The sequence below is a fragment of the Aspergillus ruber genome (assembly GCF_000600275.1).
Source record: "Aspergillus ruber CBS 135680 unplaced genomic scaffold scaffold00002, whole genome shotgun sequence".
Taxonomy (NCBI): Eukaryota; Fungi; Ascomycota; class Eurotiomycetes; order Eurotiales; family Aspergillaceae; genus Aspergillus; species Aspergillus ruber.
Genome location: NW_024467298.1, coordinates 848,693 through 869,285, shown reverse-complemented (window position 1 = coordinate 869,285; position 20,593 = coordinate 848,693). Strand labels below are relative to the sequence as shown.

Below are 20,593 nucleotides of genomic sequence, written 5' to 3'. Positions count from 1 at the left end.
AGCCAGGTACAATGATGCCGGGTTCGCGGGGCGGCAGAGATGGCTCCACCGGAGTTGGGCAGATGTAAACAGAAAGCAAATAAGACAGTAAAGTAGAGAATGAGAAGAGGAGAGGGGAGAAAAGGAGTGACACAAGTGACAGCCACTGTTTAACTGAAAGGCCCTTTGTGCACGGAATTGCAATAGAGCATGTGGTATATCCGTACTCCGTACTCCGTACAATTCTGTATTTGGACTGAATAATACAGATTAGGCCACTGTGGAATAGCCAGCAAGGATGCAGTGGAGCTCTTTTTTGTAGTAATTACGCAGCAAAAGGAAAGAGAATTCTGACCTTCTTCACTTCTTTCCATCTTCTCAGCCGAGCTTATTTTGGTGCTGTTCTTAAGCTCCACCACCATCACCGAATGCCCCAAAATAGTCGACCATACAGGAAATCTCATCTTGAACCTCAAGAGCACACTCGTTCCGATCCAACAATCAACTCATCCATTCCCTTTATTCTACTATAATTTTACCTGTCTTGCCAATATCCATACTTTCTCTACTGCCTGTATCCTTATATTTTCTCTGCATCATTCCCCACTGTGGCCTGTCCTTTTTGCTGCTTTCTCTCGTTTCTTTTTCCAACCCTTGCTTAATTGATCGATCCCCTGAATTTTCCCTCTCCTTTCCAATTTTCCATCTTTATCTGGCTGGAAGACATCCTCGCCAGTTATGGCTTCTTCTAATCCAGATCCCGACGGGACCGAGGATGTCAACGATTTCCTGCAACGAATCCGCCAGTTGGGAGAACAACGCGACAAGGAGGACGAGGAGCGCACAAAGAAGTTGGAGGAAGAGATCCTGCAAGGTCGACGGGAGCGACAGGCCCGGAGGGCAGGTAATATTCACTTTCCTATTTTCTTTTATTGTCTTCTTTGTTTTGGAAATTGTTCCGTTTGACATTCCACATTCCTGGTTTCCCCTCCCGCGGTGACTCGACCCCTCCATGGCAGACATTTTGTCGATTAAAAGGAGCAAATAAAGGATGGATTGATGCTAATCTTGTCCTTTATATAACAGAACGCGCTCGTTCGATATCCCCCACAAAAGACTCGCCCCTCTTGGATGCCGCTCGATTGAGCATCTCGTCCATCGGCTCTCGTCCAATCGACCCTCCAGAGCATTTGGAGCCCACTACACAAACAACAGATCCTGAATACTCCAACAAGCCCGATCCGGCTAGCACCAATCTCGATTCGACGCTGACAGAGGTTCCTGAGGAACCGAAAGCGAATGAGTACGAAATGGACACCTCTCCTACGAGACCTACACCGCCGTCGCCTCTCGCTCGGAGTCGACACGGAACATTATCCTGGCAACAGCGACCCTTGTCACGAGAATTTGGCCGTTCCCTTCTCTCCGCATCTCCTACTCGCGCAAACCGTCTAAGATCCCAATCCTCGGTCACCGGCGATAGTCAGGGTCAGGAGCGGCCTCCATCTCGGGATCAAAATACACATGCTTGGTCGGCCAATGATACGACTCCTGAACCCCACCAAACCACGGATCGAGAATTTGAGTCTCCAGCGCTGCAGAAGAACACCGCAGATGATGTGGATTCGAACCGTGACCAAGAGGTGCCAGAAACCGCTCAGGGAAATACGGCAGAGCAAGAAAAACAGGTCGGTCAGCAGAATGTCGACGAACGATCCCGTTCTCCCTCCAGGGCAAGCTCGACCTTCGGGGAAAGCACCGTGAGCAATCGATACTCAAGCATGTCATCCGTGTCGACAGCCACAGGACTCGGTTCTCCGCTTCCGCTATCGAGTGTGCAAAGATTCGAACCTCCAAAGACAGAATCGAGCACAGAAGAGCAATCGCCTCCGTCTCCTAACCAGCGACGACTCTCACCAGAACGTCCGTCATCACCAACAAAAGGACTTGGTGGATTCGTCCAGAGTGCTATGATGAAACGATCCGATACCGTTACGAAGCGGTGGAGTGCACAGCTTCCTTCGAATCTCACTCGGAACAATTCTGTTTCCAGCAATCGCAACAGCATCGCAGTACCAAACTATGGGGATACGTTTTCTGCAACGAGTCCTACTAAGCTCGGCAAGGATGCTCCGTCTTTATTGTCCCATCGCCCAAGCTCTAGTCACAGCGAGGCCACAGTTGTTACCAACAGAAGAGGAAGCGAAAGGCCATCCACTCCTCCTGTTCCTAACGACGGCAATGAAAACAGCGGAAGGGAAACAAAGGCTGAGGAAAGTGCATCTCGGTCATCGTTCACCCTTCATGCGAGAACCGCCAGCACCCTGGACAAGGAGGACCGGAACGCTGATCCTAACCCGACAAGTCCGGTAGTCTCACGGACCATGGACCCAAAACGGTGGAGCCCTACTAAAGCCACCTGGCTGGAGAGTGCCCTGAACCGGCCCGACTTGCCAAGGCATAAGAAGCAACCTTCGCAAACTTCCTGGAAGGATCGGCAGTCCCGAGGCAGTGTCGATCTGGGCCGGTCAAATAGCTTTAAGGAAGTCACTCCAGCGGGTCTTATGCGTCCTGTCCCTCTCGGTAACCACTACAAAAAACCTAGCATTACCGGATTACCGGATTTATCTGGCACGCTAGACACAGGCAAAGGAAAGGTGCCTTCTGGTTTGGAGCCTTCCAAGGAGAGTGAGCCAGTGACCATGGACAAACCAATTATGGAGAAGAAGGATGAAGAGGAGGTTGCACCTTCTCCTTCGCTGTCGACCTCACCGGAAAAGAGCCCAGTTCAAACTACACCGGACGTTCCGGACCGCAAACCTGCACCTCTCACCCTCACGCCCACACCTAATTTCGCACCACCTTCCCCCCTATCTGCTCGAGATCCCGCATCGCCAAAGCCAAAAGCACAATCCCCGATCGTCGACTTTAGGGCCAACCTTCGGAAGCGAGAAGTCACCAAGGAAAAGGAAGCTACACCCAAAGGCGACCAGGAACCGGAGTTCAAGAACATTTTCGGAAAGCTGAAGAAGACAGAGAAAAATTCCTTTACGCAACAAAATGACCTCAAAGACAATATCCTTAAGGGCAGGGCGGCATTGAATGCGACCGGCGGCCCAAAGAAGAACTCCAAACCGGATGACGTGAAGGAAGGCCTTCTCAAACAGAAAGACATCAGGACCGGCGGCGGTGGGTTATCGAGGCGAAATACCGCCGGGGAAAACGACGCCCCTGCCAAATTCGTCCCCGAGGCCATCGCCAGGCGACATCACCTTAGTAAATCGAGTAGCGTCCGAAGCAGTAATGCACCTTCCTCGCCCTCAACCCTCGAACCCGGCACACCGCGAGACTTGCAGAGTCTGAAGTCGCCTGTTTTCTCGCCTCATACCGAAGGAACCACCGAAAATCCAGAAAGCCCAAATCCCCAATTCTCGCCTGCGGCTGTCGACTTCGCCGCCCACGAACCCAAGTCTGAGCCCCAACCCGAACCTCAACCGGAACCGCAACCTACCGATTTCGCCTCCCCCGTTGCCGAACCTAGCTTCGAAGACAAGATGGACGCATTGGAGGAACAAACAAAGAAGGACGATGAGCTCGAAACGAAACAAGAAGAATCGAATGCGAGTGAGGAGGCCATTCAGCCGGTGCGTGCTTTGCCGTCGGAAACCGTCGCGGCAGTCGCAACTCCGTCTGCGCCTGCTGCGACTGAAGGTGTCGCTGCTAAAGGTAATAAACTTGCAGGCCGAATTAACCCTGCCTTAGCGGGGCTTTTGTTTCGCGGGCCCTCCAATGCTGGTGCAAGTGATGGATCGAAGGATACCGTCTCTTCTGGGCAAAGCGGCTCGGAGTCAGCTCCTGGTGCTCCATTGACGCATGTCACGAAGAGTCGGGCAAGAGGGCCGAGGAGACGTGCACCAGGGGCTACTGCTACTGGTCAAACGGAGTTGCCTGCTGTTGTTCTACCTGAGTTCCCTTCTCAACCCGAATCTGTTGGTGAAACAGAATCATTTGCCCCAAAAGATGAGGCGTTCGCTCAGTCTGAGGTACCGATCCCAAAAGACGAGCCATTGGCATTTCAAACTGAGCAGCTCTCTAGTGAAACGGAGCCTGTTGCCCCAAACGATGAATCCCCTGCTGCTCAGTTTGAGTCGCCTGTCAACGAGCCTGAGCCATCTGCTCATCTCTCCAGCGAAGCAGAAACGCCTGCCCCAAACGACAAGCTATCGGCGGCTGAGCCTGAGCTGAATGACCCAAAAGGCGAGCTGCAGACTGTTCACAGTGAGTTGCCTGAGGCATCTACAATCAAGATTGAGCAGTCTGCTATTGAGGCGGAGTCACCTGTCGCGAAACATGAGCCTGCCATGGAGTCCGAATCTGTAATCATGCATCCAGAGTCGCCGTTTACCCCAAGTCATGAGGTGTCCACCGCTCAGATTGAGTTACCAGTCAGTCAACCTGAGTCTTCGGCGCAATCTGAGCTGCCTTTTCCGAAGGACGAGCCCATGCCTGAGTTCGAACGCCCTGTCGCCCAGCCTGGGACACCCTCCATTCAACATGAGCAGCAATTCGAAGTAGAACCGACCGGTCTAAAGGATGAGCTTGTCGGTGAGCCTGAAGTTATTGCCACACAGCTGGAGTCTCCTATCCCGAAAGAAGATGTGTCGGTCAGCCAATCTGAGGTTTCGGCTCAACCTGAGCTACCTTCCCCAAAGGATGAGCCCACGGCTAAGGTTGAACTGCCTACCATCCAGCCTGAGACATCCTCCGTTCAACATGAGCAGTCTACGGCTGAAGCAGAACCGACCATTCTAAAGGACGAGCCTGTCATTGAATCTGAACCAGTTGTGATGCAGCTGGAGACGGCCAGCCGCATTGAGCCTTCTGCCCAACCGGAGCTGCCCCACCCAAAGGGTGGGCCGCGCACACCCGAGTTCGAACTGCCTACTGCCCAGCCTGAGGCATCCTTTGTCCAACATAAGCAGCAGTCTGCAGCTGAAATGGAGACCACCGTCCCAAAAGATGAGCCAGCCATTGAATCTGAGCCGATTGTGGCGCAGCTGGGGTCTCCTGTCCCAAAAGATGATGTGGCAGCCATTCAACCTGAGCTTTCAGCTCAACCTGAGGTGCCTTCCCCAAAGGATGAGCCGCGCATGGCTGAGTTTGAATTGCCTACTGCCCAGCATGAGACGCCTTCCGTTCAATATAAGGAGCGGTCTGCGGCTGAAGCAGAATTGCCTGAACCTATTATAGCGCAGCTGGAGTCACCTGCCCCGAAAGATGATGTGCTGGCCAGCCAACCTGAACCTGAGCTGGATTCTTCTAACGATGAACCTCATCCTCCTCAACTTGACCTGCCTATCACCCAGTCTAAGACAACTTCTTTGCAAGATATGCAGCAACCTGCAGCTGAAGCAGAACCGACCATTCCAAAGGATGAGCCAGTCGTCGAGTCTGAACCCGTTGTGGCACAATTGGAGTTGAAGGATGATGTGCCAGTCAGCCAACACGAATCAGAGTCGAACTACGAGCCTCACTCTGCTCAACTTGACCAGCCAGTCAGCCAGCCTGAGACAGCTTCCGTTCGAGACGTGCAGCAATCTTCGACTGAATCAGAGCGCTCTTTCATAGAAGAAGCATCGACTGCCCAAACTGAGCCGATTACCAATAGAGCTACCACTTCGGACACCCAACTGAAGTCGCCAGTCCCAAAGGATGGCTTCCAATTCGGATTTCCAATTTCACAAACCAAGCAGCCTACGGCAAAGGACGAGTCATCCATTGAGTCATCATTCCTTCAAGATGAGCAATCCACAACTGAAGCAGAGCGCTCCGTCTCCAATTATGAATCGTCGATAGTCCAATCTGTGCCGGCTATCAGTGAAATCGAAGCTTCAGACGCACAAACTGAGTTATCTGCCGGAAAAGATGACTTCCAATTCGAGTTCGAGCGCCCTGGCGCAAAAGACGAGCCGTCTGCTTCCCAGCCCGAGTTTGATTTCTCAAAAGATGAGCCATCGGTCACTCGAACTGAACCCGAACCTGCCCCAAGAGATGACTTTTCTCAATTCGATTTTCCAGTTACGCAAACTGAAGAGTCTGTAGCGAAGGAAGAGCCCTCTATTACCGAGCTTGAATTAGACATTCCGAAGGATGAACCAACAATCCTTCAAACCGAGCCCACTACCGAAGAACATGAGTCTGCTACGCAACTGGAGTCATCTGTCCCAAGGGATGACTTGTCTCAGTTTGAGTTTCCCGTCATTCAAATCAAACAATCAACATTGGAAGACGAGACGTCGACTCAGCACAACCCGGCTGCCAGTGACCTCGAATCTTCTGTCCTAGAGCTACCCGCCCCAAAGGACGAACCGTCCCAGGTCGTGCCGCCCTTCAGTGAGCCTGAACCACCTGCCAGCGAGCCGGAATTGTCCACTACGCACCAGGAGTCACAATCTGGCCCAGAAGACGAATCGCCAGTCCATCCGCCAAATATGCTCACCAGTGACCCAAAGCCAGTTGTCCCTGTTAAGCGGCCTACCATTCAACCGGAGCCGACTGTCAAAGTCACAGAGCCTCAGTCGCCTGTCCCGAAGGAAGAGTCGCCTGTCACTGAGACACCTGCTAGTGAACCCAAGCCGCCTGCACAAGAAAATGGCCTATCTGCCGCTCATCCTGAGCCGGCCAACAGTGAATCCAAACCGGCTAGTACGAAATCACAGTCTGTCCCGAAGTCATCATTTGAAGCCGCGAGATCAGTCTTCTCCGCTGGTGACCCCAACAGTAACTGGCCACTTCCTGACAGTCCGCCGACGAATAAAGGAATTGGTCGGCCTGAGCAAAGTCCATCTTCCGAGAAGGGCATGCAGGACACGACAAATGGTGAGACAGCACCACAGCTTACACCTCAGCCTAAAAGTAAGATAGACGCGCTTTCTCCGAAATCTTTCCATTCATACGAAGACGTCGAGAATCTGGGTGATTCTCCTGCGCAAAGGCCGATTGTACCGCCCAAGTCACCACGCACGCCTAATTCTGACCAGAGGTGGAGCCCACAAGTTCGGCATTCATCGCAGTCTCCATCTCCTCTCAGAACAAGCTACAAAGAGAACCAAATGGATTCGCCCGTTGGCAGTCCTCAACAGCGGATATTTAGTGGGTTCGGGCTCGGCTCGATCCTCTCTTCTCGACACAAATCCTTACCTTCTCCCCCGGTTCCTCCCAAAAGAACCGACACACAGCTCTCATCGCCAAGTTCTTCAATATCATTAGTTCCACAGGCTGATGAGTCCTTGGAGGTCATTGCGGAGTTCTTCACGGCTTTCCCCAAAACAACTGACCGGGTGGACATTGATCCTCAGCTGATGCTTAGCACTCGAGATAACGATTCCAAAATCCGAACCTTGAAGAAGCAGGTATGGGAGATTACAGGCGAGGGCAAGAGACAAGACCTCCCCATCAACCAGGAGTACATTCTCTACGAAGGCAGCATGTACTTGTGTGTCCACACGTTTGAGTTTGAGTCGGACTGCAGCACACGCTCTGAGACTCACTTGTGGTGTGGTGACGACGTGCCGGACCATGCCATAGACGATGCGCAGACCTTTGCTCGCAAGGTGGCTAAAGAGCATAGTTGCAAGCTTGAAGTTATCAAGCAAGGTAAAGAAACCGCTCGGTTCATCCAAGCGGTCGGAGGCATTCTGATCACACGTCGTGGATCGAACTCTCGCTCAAGTTTGTCGGCCTTGTACATGCTTTGCGGACGGAAACACTTGAAGCAAATGGTGTTCGATGAAGTCGACTTCACGCGACGCAACCTGTGTTCCGGCTTCCCGTTCGTGATCTCTGCGCCGTTTGGCAAGTTGTATCTATGGAAAGGAAAAGGAAGCACCGCAGAAGAAATCGGTGCGGCTCGGCTCATTGGCATGGACCTTGGTTTGACCGGAGAGTTTGAAGAGGTTACTGAGGGCGAGGAGCCAGAGAGCTTTTTCGAAATCTTCAACTACCGGGATACGGAGGAGTATCTACGTTCGGAGGACTGGCAGCTTAAGCCCAATCACGAACAGTTTCGTTGCAGACTGCTTCGTGTCGACCACGAACTTGGCCAGCGGTCTGGATTTTGGATGCGACGCCCTGGTTCTTCGTCTCCGATTATTCGGCCCAATGATACTGTTCAGGCAATTGAACCATATTGCTACAAGGATATCACGCCTAAGGGGATTTACATCCTTGATACCTACTTTGAGCTTTATGTGTAAGTGCACTTCCAATTGTGTTTAACTATGAGTCGGTCATCTAAACGTTTGTTGCAGAATCGTTGGTGAGCAGGCTGCTCATCGTCCCGCCGAATTCGCGTCGGCTGTGGTGTTTGCACACGAATACGGCATTCTGGCTGCTTCTCTTCAGGACCGTCCATTCATTCCCAAGAGTTACGTCTCTATCGGTGGCGCCCCGAACTCGTGTCGAAGTGCGTTCCGCAAATGGCACAAGGAGACCTGGAAGCTACCTCCGCAAGTGTTTCCCCTGAACGCGGCAATTGATGCCATTCGAACTTGATATGACTTATTTTTTATTTCCCCTCTTTTCGATTCTTCTCTTCGTTTGTCCATATGTGTGCCATTTTTTCTTTTAATATTGTGCATACTTGTTTGTTTTGTATAGAGATGGTTTGCCCTGGCATGGTAGATACGGGAGCATGGGTCCATTTTTCCGGACGCGGCGATGGTGGGAATTCTCTTTCTTGTCTAGTACTTGCATGTTGGAGTTGTTTGTTTTGTTCATACGGAGGGCGTTTTCATTTCGATGTATGATATTGAGACATTTGTTCCAAATCGGAGACATGTCCATAAGTGTATACAGTCTAATGGTATACCATTGTGCATATAATCATGGCGATAATAGTTCCTTCGTATCAAAATGGAGAACTCAGGTTCCTAGAGGGCTATGATGGCTGTAAAGATGCTGGACCTCGGCGGGGCTGGCAGTTGATTATCTTGATTGATAAGGGCCATCAGTGATGGCAATGCTCAATGGAGCTGATGTAGAGAAAGGAAGGAATAGATTGTACACACCAGGTCAAATTGAGCTAGTGAATAGCTAGAATAAACTACTAGCAGTGAATGAAATGGCGTGATCGTGTAATCACTGCCTTACCCTATTTTCCCTATCTCCCACGCGGACCCAATAATCGACATTTTCTCCTGAACTTTTTCTTCGCCTCACACCACTTTTTCTCCCCACAACCGACCTCGAATTGTGCAGTGTATTTCCCCTTCCTCTACTAAATTAATTGATTGATTGTTCCAAGCTAATTAGTCATTTGTTTCTCATTTCTTGTTGAATATGTCCTGATTCCCGTTTCCGGAAATCGCCGTCATTGTCGCCGCTGGACGCACGCAGTTCCCTGACCTTACCTTGACCATATTCTGTACATTGATTGATTCGTACATACATCATCTCTGCTTGTTTCAATATCATAGAAACAAGATGGACCCCGTCATCCAGCGCGAGCTCTCCCAGCTCGACCCCACAGTGTCCTTTCGCGCCTCGACGGATCACCTCCACCACACCTGGGCGAAGACCTTCTTCTCACGACCAGAGCTCTACATCCGCCCGCAATCGATCCCCGAGATCCAGAAACTCATCATCCTTGCGCGCCGCTGCCGTCGTCGTCTCGTGGTCGTGGGCAGTGGCCACTCGCCCTCCGACCTCACCTGTACGTCATCATGGCTGGTGAACCTGGACGGTTTCAATCGTATCCTGGACCTGGATACTAAAACGAGCGTTGTGACCGTCGAGGCGGGCATTCGACTCTGGCAGCTTGGTGAAAAACTCGAGGAATATGGATTGACGTTGTCGAATCTGGGTAGTATTGATAGCCAGTCGATTGCGGGGGTGATTGCGACGGGTACGCACGGCAGCTCCATGCAGCATGGACTGTTATCGGAGTGTATTTTGTCGTTGACTTTGATGCTCGCGAATGGACAGCTGGTGCGCTGCAGTCCCGACACGAACCAGGCGTTGTTCCGGGCAGCGCTGGTTTCGCTGGGTGCCTTGGGTATTGTCGTTGAGGTGACTTTCCAGGCCGAACCGACGTTCAAGATCGCATGGCAGCAGCGCCGACGGCCTTTGTCGCGTGTGCTTGCTGATTGGTCTAATGGATTGTGGACGTCGCACGAGTTTGTTCGGGTTTGGTGGTTGCCGTACGAGAAGAGCGCGATCGTCTGGCATGCGGATAAATCTGATCTGCCTGAGCGTGAACCACCCAGCTCTTTCTATGGCCAGACACTTGGTTACCATGTTTACCACAACCTGCTGGCCTTGTCGAACTACTTCCCGCGCATCTTGCCCTGGGTCGAGTGGCTTGTCTTTGGACTGCAGTATGGTTTCAAGGCGGAATCTGATGTCACGGAGGCAGTTCAGCCGGCGCGCAAGGGTCTGCTCATGAACTGCCTGTATTCGCAGTTCGTCAACGAGTGGGCTTTGCCTTTGGATAAGGGTCCGGAAGCCATCATCCGTCTCTCTGCTTGGCTCCACGGCGACGTTGAAACAGCTCGCATCCCCTTCCCTGTTGAAGGCGTCTGGGTTCACTGTCCCGTCGAAGTGCGAGTGGCCAACTCAACACTGAACAAGAAACCCCGTCCGTTCTTGGACCCTACCGGCCACGACAGTCCTACTCTGTATCTCAACGCAACCCTCTACCGTCCGTATCTGCGCGACCCGCCCTGCAAAGCCCGCTACTACGAGGCCTTCGAATGGTTGATGCGCGAAATGGGCGCCAAACCACACTGGGCCAAGAACTTCACCGCGAGCGGCAACCAGGAGCTGTATGCACTATACGGCGAAGACATGAATGAATGGCTCAAGGTCCGCCAGGAAGTCGACCCCGATGGCATGTTCCTCGGTGAATGGCACTACCGCAACCTGCCACTCGCCGCTACGGCTGATACCGAAGATGACACTGGAATCCGCGGCAGACCGGATATCAACGCCCTCCCTCTCCTAGAGCGCGAGGTCATCCGTCGCCATGCGGTATTCGAGGGCGCTGGTGACGGCGTCGAATGGATCGGTCATAAACGGTGGCAGGAGGTGTCTGATGAAGAGCAGGTGCAGCGCCGTCGTCGACAGAATGTCGCTGTTATGGATGAGTCGGAGGAGAAGAGGTTCTTCGAGTACGAAACCAGTGAGGCCGGCACGGTAGCTAGTGAGGAGAGCTTTGATTTGATGGCTGCCGGGGAGGCGAGTATTACTCTTCCTGAACGAGTTCACGATCCATGAATAGACCATGCAGTACGATACATGATATATGATATTGATGACAAAAATTGACAAGAAACGCATTGTAGCCTTTCTCTTCTCTTTTTCTTTGATATCCTGGGGGATACGACCTGAACAGGGATGTTGGCTGTCTTCCGTCATAGCCGTGGAAAAACGAACTAGATTTATTTCTAGTTGCTTTCATATTCCAAAAACGATACTCCTTCCCCCCTTTTCGTCAATTTTTTCTTTGTTTATTCGACTTGATATTCATACGTTGTACATTAATATTCGAGATGCAAATGCGAGTACAGGAAAATCCAACCTTTGTCTCTGATGTACATGTACATGGTGCATAATATTTCAGCCTGATAGTGGGCCTATGTAATTTAGACCAAAATGAGGGTTTTATCCATATTCCTTGACGCCAATACATCCATACGATGGCAAAAAAACGGCTTTCTCTTCTCCGGTAGTTGGCACGCACTGTCTGGGTATAGCAACAATGCAATGATTGGTGCCCTCATTTCGATATCAACTGTCAAATTGCGATGTCATTTTCACCCCGATCCTTGTCTATAGTAACCCCCGCTTTAAAAATAAAAGGAAGGGTAAGTAAGTCTTGCTGTAAGATGTCAGATGTCAGATGTCAAAGGTGGTATTGCTGTAGTGCTATTTGTCAGTAGGAGATACATCGAGTACAGTAGTAGTGACAGGCAGATGACCACCGCGTACGAATGCAGGTATGCACGAAGGACCAGGATGGTGAGCCTTTGGCTTCGGTGTCAGCATTGGGTATTGACACTTGACACTCGACAGAGGGCAGGGTAGGTCCTTCGTGGCGTTGTAAGTTGAAATAACGATGTCACGGGATTGATGACCTTGTAGCCCTAGGTGGATATACGCATGCCACACTAAGTGTAGTTGAAATCGTAAGTTTTTTTAGCGGATTTCTATTCAGAGCGGCTAACTAACACACTATTGTAGTAGCCATTGGAGTACTTTGTTATTCATAATGTTTGGCAGTCATTTAGGGTATATCTATAAACTTGTAAACTTAACGGGCGAAATATGTATGCAACATGAAGATATAAACTGATAAGCCACCCGCCATGAAAATAAAGATACCACACGAGCAAACGAAAGCCAAAAAGAGATGATATGAACATAACATTATTAGCCGACGGTCCTGTCCAGCAGCCATTCAACCTGATATGCGCCCCAATTTATCAAATCTAGAAAAAGAACAAGAACAAGATGGGACTTAAGAGAAAAAAAAAATCATATCCATATCCCCTCCCCCCGTTTCGGAACATGAAAATCACACCCTAACTTCGCGGCCTCCCCACGGTTCCTAAGTTCCTGCAAAATCCGATCCCCTGGAGGCGGGCCATCTGTCAAATCTTCTTTAATATGAATGATATACACAGATAGACCCGCCAACGGAGGCGCCTCTGATCCTGCCCATGGCAGATTCTCATCATCCGGTGGATTCTGGTCAATTGAGAACTGGACCTGCATCGGCTCACTTGTAGGGTTCCCGTCGACGCCGTCGAATATGGGGGTATTGAGAGCCGGCGATATCGGCTGTCCGTTAGTCTCAGGGATGGGGACGAGGTCTCCCCAGATCTCACCCGAGTTGACTCTTGTCTGGCGACCGCTGTTTGATTGCGGAAGGCATGGGTATGGTTCTGATCTGCGGTTTTGTGCTTTCCCAACTGCGAAGCTTTGGGCGCGTTTGGAGCGAGGGCTTACGCCGCCTGGGCTGCTGGCTGTGCGTTTGCGTTTTGATGATGTGTTCGGGTGGCGGATTTCTGTTACTTTCGTGGCTAGAACTTTGAGTTCTGCGACCAGATGGCGTGGGCAGAGGTGGCCGTAGAGGGTACAGTCTTCAACAGAGTCATCGTAGGAGCATTCGATGAAGATTGCGCGTAGATTGCCTGTGGCCATTTTTGGTGCTGCGACTTCCCACACGCGTCTGTTGCGGGGGTCCATTGAGATGGAATCTGGTTCGATGTCACCGAAGACGATAATTTCGTTGCCGTTAGATTGGTCTCGGATGAAGAATGCGGAGCTCTCGACTGTTGCCCAGGTTGGGTCTTTTCCGAAGAGACGGGGGGAACGGGCTGGAGAGTAGAACCTGATACTGTCAACTGGTGTTCTAGGTGCTTTGTATAAATCACTTACCCATCCGTGTGATCAGCAGAAATACCTCTAGGAGGTAGCATTAATGGATCTGCCGCAAACACCGCGCTGCCCACGCGGTGATGCGACTCGGACTCGGAATTGTATCGCTTCTTACAACGACCATGGCTAATACTGAGACATCTTGTCAATAGACCATCAGCCGCACGAACATAACCTCTTGCATCTCCGCGGCCAAATCTTGGATTCCCTCCTTCAACCAAGCGTTGATATGTGAGCAAGCCCGCTCCACCATCCTCGTCAGACAGGTTAGGCCAGATCACATCGTTAAACATGTGGTTTTTGATAGCAGCAACTACCGAAGGCAAGGCAGCGACCGCTTTAGGCCCAGCCCCGGCTTCGATAATCGGCGTGTTGATCGCCAAACCAGACAAGTGATCCAGATGCGCATGCGTGACAAGGATTGTGCCGATGATTTCTCGAAAAATGTGTGCTGCATTTGCTTGGGGAGACTTATATGGTAAATTAAGACCGACAAATGGGCCATCTTTCATGTATCGTTTGTTGTCCTTAGTTTCCATTTCGTACTGCTCTAGAGTTCGGATGATACCGGCGAGAAGGGTGCCGGCATCGACCGCGACCATCGAGTTTGATGACCATTGTGTCGCTGTTGACCTCACTAGCAGCCCAGTCACGCTATCTTCGCGGGGTCCTCCTGTAGGGCCCTTTTTTAAAATATATTAGCTGTTTGTCTCAGATGCCAGATGCCGAACTAGCTGCATAACGCTGCATGCAATGGGTTGCTTTTTCTCGATAGTAAAGTACTGCCAGGTAGTGACGATAATACAATTGACTAAGTCCAGAATGCATATACTATACGGGTTGGGATTCTAAACGGAAAAGGAAGGGGATAAGAAAAGGGCAAAAAAAAAGAAAAAAAATCGAGACTCACCAAGACAACGACCTGAAAGGTCGCCTTGTCCGCCATATAGCCGCGCTGTCTGTTTGCCTTTGCGAAACAGGTACTCCACGAGGTTTCAGACTAAGACAAGAGCACAATGGCAATGCGACTCGAACCCAAAACCTCACTTCCAGTCGCGGCAGGTATACCGTCAGAACCACCTTCAATATCTAATCAAGCCCAGCGTTCAAATAAGATAACCATCCCTTTCGTACCACCGTAAGCCACCGTTGCTTATGGGATACCTTCCGTCCACTTGGATAGCGCCCGTACTCGACACGAATCCAAGGTCCAAGGTCCTCCACCACTGCCAGTTGTATATATATCTCGCTCTGCCCTTTATGCCCAAACAAGAACTTTCAGTGGAAGCGATGACGGGGTCGAAAACGATGAAACGCGAACGAGGGATTCGAGAGTATATAATAAATCGCGACACGAAATTAAAGTTGGTGATTGACTGCGGTAGATAAATCCGAGCCGATCGGGCGCTGAGCAAAGACGCCCTAGAGCGCACGGACAAAAGACGTATCGAATACGTATGCGACAGGGGACCGCGTAGTGAACCTTGATTCTATGCGTCTTCAAATCGGATTTAGACAGATGGGTAGACTGTGGATGTGGATGTGGATGGTCGATGGAGAGAGGGGAGAGGGACGAGGCGAGGCTGAGCGATCAGATGGGCGATGGGATGAACGAACGATGGGGGCAGGGCGCAACTCAGCGCTGTGCTACGCAACCAGCCGCGCACTTTTAAACCCCTTGGCGCAGAGAAGGGAAGACAATAGGATTGTTGTCTTTAATTGGGGAATTCAGTTGGGGAGGGAGAAAAGAAAAGAGAAGACACAAGGAATGATATCATCTGGTCATAAGGTAATGATTAGTCTGGAGATCTTGTGGGGAAACAACAATTCACCGGGGAAGAACTGCGGCTGATTACTGGAATAGGATACGGAGTATTATACCGATATTTACTGATCATCTTTTTTAGTTTTCTCGTTAAGCTATTCTAGATATTGAAAGTATGTGAACTACGTATACCTCAGGCAAATATGATGATGTGAATTTGACAAGCCCTCTGACGCTGATGCAGCATTCCAGCTTTACGAGGCTGGCCTTGACAGAGGGAGCGCAATTGTAGCAAGTCGCTCCATGGCGGAGAGCGCGGTCACTGTTGTGGTAACTGATGGCGCACGTCTAGCGGCCTGCCAGGCGAAGGAGAGGCTTGAGACGAGGGATCATGAGAAGGCAAGACGAATGGTTGGGAAATATGCTTCTGCGAGGAAGGTTCCTGTCAGAAATGACGACCTTACTGGTGGTATAATGCATAAGCTGCAGCATGTACAAGTGACTAGGGTTTATGACGATGGCGACGACGACGAAGACGAAAATGAAGAAGACTCGGAGAAGGCGGTGGAAGAAGCAGCAGGGGAAAGGGAAGTGCATAAATAGGATGAGGACTACTGCTCACGAGGCATTGGAGACTTCTGGGGGGCAGTATGAATGCAACAAGTGCAGAAATTTGTATTTCTGTCAGTGACCTCTGTCCTATCGCCTAATAAGTTAGCATCATAGCCATGGCACTAGTTATCTGTGTTGAATAGTATTGTTTCGGCAATCATTTGGCCCATCTTCAGAGACCAAGTTGTGAATTTAACGAGAACGATGCAAATACATGATAAGTGAAGAGCAAAGATAACCCAAGGCCTTCGGTGTCCTAGCCAGGCCAATATATATAGTTCCATTTTTGATTCCCAAATGCCTCAGCGAGCTTACCGTACCGAGGTAAGATATGTGGAGTACATCATAAAAGCGCCAGAAAAATAAAACAAAGAAAAATGTCCCCCAATCCTATATACGTAACATCATTTAAAGCCACTTCCGATGTGGCATAACCCATAAAGCCAATACAGCCAGAGCTCCGCCCATGAAACGCCAGCCATGGCCGCTAAATCGGATGATAGAAAAGAAAAGAAAACGCCAAATAACGGAAGAAACAATATGACCGGGCGTTGCACTGCAACATCGCGGCCCCTTAACGGTTTTCATTGTCGCGGTCTTGATTTTCTTGATTTTCTTGCAAGTGACGATCTTGGGCAGCCACAGCAGCATCGTAACTGGGTATCGGCGGATGTTGCGATGCATCACTGCCTCGGCGACTGCCCTCGGGGCTAGTATATTCAGGAGGCGGAATGTTATCAATATCTTCCTGATTCAAAAGATGGGTACGCTCGTCATCTTCGACATGACTTGATCCTTCGCCAATATCTTCCTGGGAGGGCACATGAGCCAGCTGTGCGAGCGAGATGTCGGTTGGCGATCGGACGGGTCCGGGGCTAGGAGACGGCGCAATTCTAACAGTTGAATCGGCATGGGCGTAATGGGCATTCTGGTAGACCCGATGAGAGATCTGCGCTGCACTCTCTCGACCAGACTCGAGCAAGATGCTGCCGTGTTCGCTTCCATACGGCGGGGGTGGTGCTAGGCTGCCAGTCATCGGAGCCAGTCCCCATTTCTTGACGTTGGCTTCGATAAATACAAATCCCATCTGACCAAAGTTGACATGGACAGAGCAGGGGCCGTTCGCGCCAATTGTTGGGAAGAAGTTGGGCACCTTCTGACCGTGGACCACCTCTTCCATCTTCTTACCGTTGCGAGTGAAGAAAATCGTGCCTGACCGAGGCCGGTATCCCACACCAACAACATCACCTTGTGCGAGTTGAGGGCCATACGGGGTCGGTGTGAACGGTTGGTTGAATCTGCGATGACCGGTCGACAGGTATGCAACGGACGTTTTGTGGAAGCCTGGATAGGAACAAAATGTTAGGAAGTCTCTCAAATGTGAAAGTAATCTTTGAATTAACCCACCTGGCAATCTAAACAACGGATATGGCTTTGTTGACATGCCAATACTGACTAGAGTAGTCTCGGGCTTCTCAAAGACCTTCGCTTCCCAGTAGTAGACGTCGTTTTGCTTGGGCACAGGAAGATTTGCCTGGACGCTACATTCGGAATCAAAGAACTCAATCTCTGTCCGAGCCTCGACAAAACAATTGGCGATTTCAAGTTCTGGCTGAAATTCCCACGCGGAGACACCTTTTTCTTGGATGGCAAGGAACTGAGACAGCGAGATATCGGTTTGCACCGATTCGGGAGGGTTGGCATCGACGAAGGCTGATCCGAATTAGCGCTCGGCGCTATCATTAGGTTATTAAAAAAAAAAAAAAAAATTGAACTCACCTTTCGCTCTCATGTATTCCGACCGCGAAATATCATCCATAATCCCCAGAGCCTCCGCCTCTTCGCGCAAAAACGCCTGTTCATCATCGTATTCACCCGGCCGACCAATGCGATCCAAGATAATCCGACCACGGCTTGTATACTTGAAAAAGAAAAACAAGGCCAAGATAAGAACCGCAACCCCCGCAGAACCAAAGGCAGAGAGAATGCCGATCAGGATTCCCTTTCCGGTCGAGCCGGACGAGTTGCCACTGACGGAGACCAGGCTGTGATCACGCTCGAACTGCGCGGACACGGAACGGAGAACATTTTCAATATTATGGGAGACTATCTCCAGGTCGGTGTTCGGTCTTGGGAAGGATGAAGGCGTGGGAGTGCTGGTGCTTAACACGGAAGTGGTGAGGGTCGAGGGAAGACCATAGATAGCACCGGGGCCCGATGCCTCAAATCCCCGCATTGTTCATGGACAGATCGGGTATTCAGGAATGAGTCTAAGTATTTGTCGTATAGAGATAGATGCGAAGTCGTGGGAAAGTAGAAATCAGGCACAAATGCGAGTCAGGATGGGATGATGGGAGGATGATAGAATGATGTCGGAGTGAAAAAAGGCAGATGAAGAGAGTAGGGAGGATGACGCTGTGGCAGGGCAAAACGAAAATGGCAGGAGAAAAACGCTTGCGGCCACAAAGAACGGTCGCGTTTATTCAGTCTGCCTTGGGGGATTCATTATGTACATGCATGTCAGGTATTGAAATGAACTCAAGAAACAAGAATATTAGCTGTTTTGTTTCTTATTCATTGTCAGAATATTCCGTACTATTGCTGCTGCTGCTGTTGCTACATCCTGAGGCTGACCGCCGAGCATGCAATCCCTATCAGTAGATAACCGGAGCTGACAGTATAACTTCTGTTGCTCACACCCTCTCTTCCGATTTACCTCTATTCAAGTGTACAGAGTATTTCCAACTGATACGCTTCCTACCAGAATGGGTGCAGTGTCTCATCTCCAGGAGGCTGTCCTGGCACAGGCCAATGCCAACATCCATTCCCTGGATGCCTTGAACATCCGTCTAGAGATAAGCAACGACCACAACAAATATCCAGGTTCGTGAGTGGCTATGCTACCCTGCCATCCTGATTATATGTCTTCTTTGTACTGCGATAAATACAAAGACTACTCTGTAGACTGACGGGACTAGCAAAGCAACATGCTCGCAGAGTCGCAGCGAAACTGGGAGCTACCCACGGCCTTATATATCTTGCTGGAACGCCAACCATCAACTGGGGTGACTCAGACCAAGCGCGCCCGTTTCGACAGAGACGCTACTTCTACTACCTCAGTGGTGCGAACGAAGCGGATTGCTATCTAACCTACGATATCGAAACGGACCTCTTGACGCTGTATGTTCCGAACTTCGACCTTCATCAGGCGGTATGGATGGGGCCTACCGTCACAAAAGAGGAGGCAGAGGCACGCTACGACGTACACCAGGTGTATTATTTTGATTCTTTGCGGGGGGATCTTGAAAAATGGGCAAACCAATACAACAAGACGAGTCCCATTTATATCCTGCATGAGTCGCAAAAACCCATCATCTCGCCTTCCAAAAATCTGTTCTTGGACTCGAAGAAGCTGCAGCCTGCAATGGATGCTGCCCGGGGAGTGAAGGATCACCATGAGATTCAGTTAATCCGCGAAGCGAACCGGGTATCTGGCCTGGCTCATCGCAAGATTCTCGAGTCTATTCATGAGATGACCAACGAGGCGGAGATTGAAGGCTCGTTCTTGGATACCTGCGTCTCTAATGGTGCGAAGAACCAGGCATACGAGATTATTGCCGGGTCTGGTGAAAACGCAGCTGTTCTTCACTACGTCAGGAACGATGAGCCGCTCAAAGGCCGGCAGCTGGTCTGCCTGGATGCTGGTGCCGAATGGGATTGCTATGCCAGCGACGTGACGCGGACATTTCCTCTGACGGCGACGGGCGATTGGCCCAGCGACCAAGCCAGAGATATCTACCATCTGGTAGAAGAGATGCAAGAGGAGTGTATCAAACGCATCAAGCCGGGTGTCCGATTCTTAGATTTGCATGTGCTGGCACATGGTATTTTGATCCAAGGGTTACAGAGGCTGGGCATCCTTCGACACGGGTCTGTGGAGGAAATTCGCCAATCGGGGGCGTCTACAGTGTTTCTGCCACACGGCCTAGGACATCACCTTGGGCTGGAAGTTCATGACGTGTCGGAGCGGTCACTGATGGCACGCGGTGACAGTGGATTCTACGCGTCGGTCCTTGTTTCGTCCCTGACCCATTCCCCGTGCACGTTGACCGCCTCGGGATTGGAGGAGGGCATGGTGGTGACAGTTGAACCGGGGATCTACTTTTCTCGACTGGCACTTGACAACGCGCGAAAACAGAAGAAGCTAGCACAGCACATCAACCTGGAGGAAGCGGAAAAATACATATCGGTTGGCGGTGTGCGCATCGAGGACGACATTTTAGTGACAGGAACGGGGTATGAGAATCTCACGACGGCGCCCAAAGGAAGCGAGATGCTAGAGATTCTCCGGGGCCGGATCGACCACTAGTCACCCTTTAATATATGAGTCCTGCATTAAGCGACCGGAAGATGGGGCCTTTGACGGTGCGGTAGGGGATAGCACCTTCCTTAAGAGGGATAATGCGGGAAGGGGAAGTGGCGGAAGGTGGATAAGTACGATGAAACTGCTCCATTGGACTTGTACACCGTAAAGTGCACAGCTCTCGCAGCTGCCCAGCTGTCCCCAGAGCACAACCCACAATTCATCTGGATGGAAAAATGCCATGCTTCTAGACCGGTTTCTACTGGACCAGCTCATTGTACCTGTCTGTCTCTACGAAATACTACTAATAGTATGCACACCGCATACAAGTAGTGAGTACGTAGACGTCTCCAGCAGCAGACACATGGACCAACACGAGGGTCTCAGTATTGTGTGCGTTTTTTTTTTTTTTTTTTTTTTTTTTTTTTTTTTTT

The 20,593-nt window shown here is 50.6% G+C and overlaps 5 protein-coding genes across 5 annotated transcripts; 3 read left to right on the top strand and 2 right to left on the bottom strand.

Moving 5' to 3' along the window:
- Positions 1-355: 355 nt before the first annotated feature.
- On the top strand, positions 356-9,016 carry EURHEDRAFT_470546 (putative gelsolin repeat protein). The gene is made up of 3 exons (XM_040785308.1): positions 356-883; positions 1,066-8,230; positions 8,289-9,016. Exons 1-3 carry the CDS (start codon positions 718-720, stop codon positions 8,530-8,532), a joined length of 7,575 nt encoding a protein of 2,524 aa, XP_040642757.1. The 5' UTR covers positions 356-717; the 3' UTR covers positions 8,533-9,016.
- A 164-nt stretch (positions 9,017-9,180) lies between these two features.
- EURHEDRAFT_408323 (D-arabinono-1,4-lactone oxidase) lies at positions 9,181-11,693 on the top strand. Its single transcript, XM_040780797.1, has one exon. The coding sequence runs from the start codon at positions 9,463-9,465 to the stop codon at positions 11,251-11,253; it is 1,791 nt and encodes a 596-aa protein (XP_040642756.1). The 5' UTR covers positions 9,181-9,462; the 3' UTR covers positions 11,254-11,693.
- Positions 11,694-12,513: 820 nt separating this feature from the next.
- pdeA (3',5'-cyclic-nucleotide phosphodiesterase PDE1) lies at positions 12,514-14,021 on the bottom strand (the record flags this gene model as incomplete). Its single annotated transcript, XM_040778606.1, has 2 exons — positions 12,514-13,372; positions 13,420-14,021. 2 exons carry the CDS (start codon positions 14,019-14,021, stop codon positions 12,514-12,516), a joined length of 1,461 nt encoding a protein of 486 aa, XP_040642755.1.
- A 2,349-nt stretch (positions 14,022-16,370) lies between these two features.
- EURHEDRAFT_399362 (SSH4 family protein) lies at positions 16,371-18,032 on the bottom strand (the record flags this gene model as incomplete). Its single annotated transcript, XM_040779918.1, has 2 exons — positions 16,371-17,509; positions 17,576-18,032. 2 exons carry the CDS (start codon positions 18,030-18,032, stop codon positions 16,371-16,373), a joined length of 1,596 nt encoding a protein of 531 aa, XP_040642754.1.
- Positions 18,033-18,426: 394 nt separating this feature from the next.
- EURHEDRAFT_408318 (aminopeptidase P family protein) lies at positions 18,427-20,568 on the top strand. Its single transcript, XM_040780796.1, has 2 exons — positions 18,427-18,679; positions 18,775-20,568. The coding sequence occupies exons 1-2, from the start codon at positions 18,562-18,564 to the stop codon at positions 20,163-20,165; spliced, it is 1,509 nt and encodes a 502-aa protein (XP_040642753.1). The 5' UTR covers positions 18,427-18,561; the 3' UTR covers positions 20,166-20,568.
- The last annotated feature ends 25 nt before the right edge of the window (positions 20,569-20,593 follow it).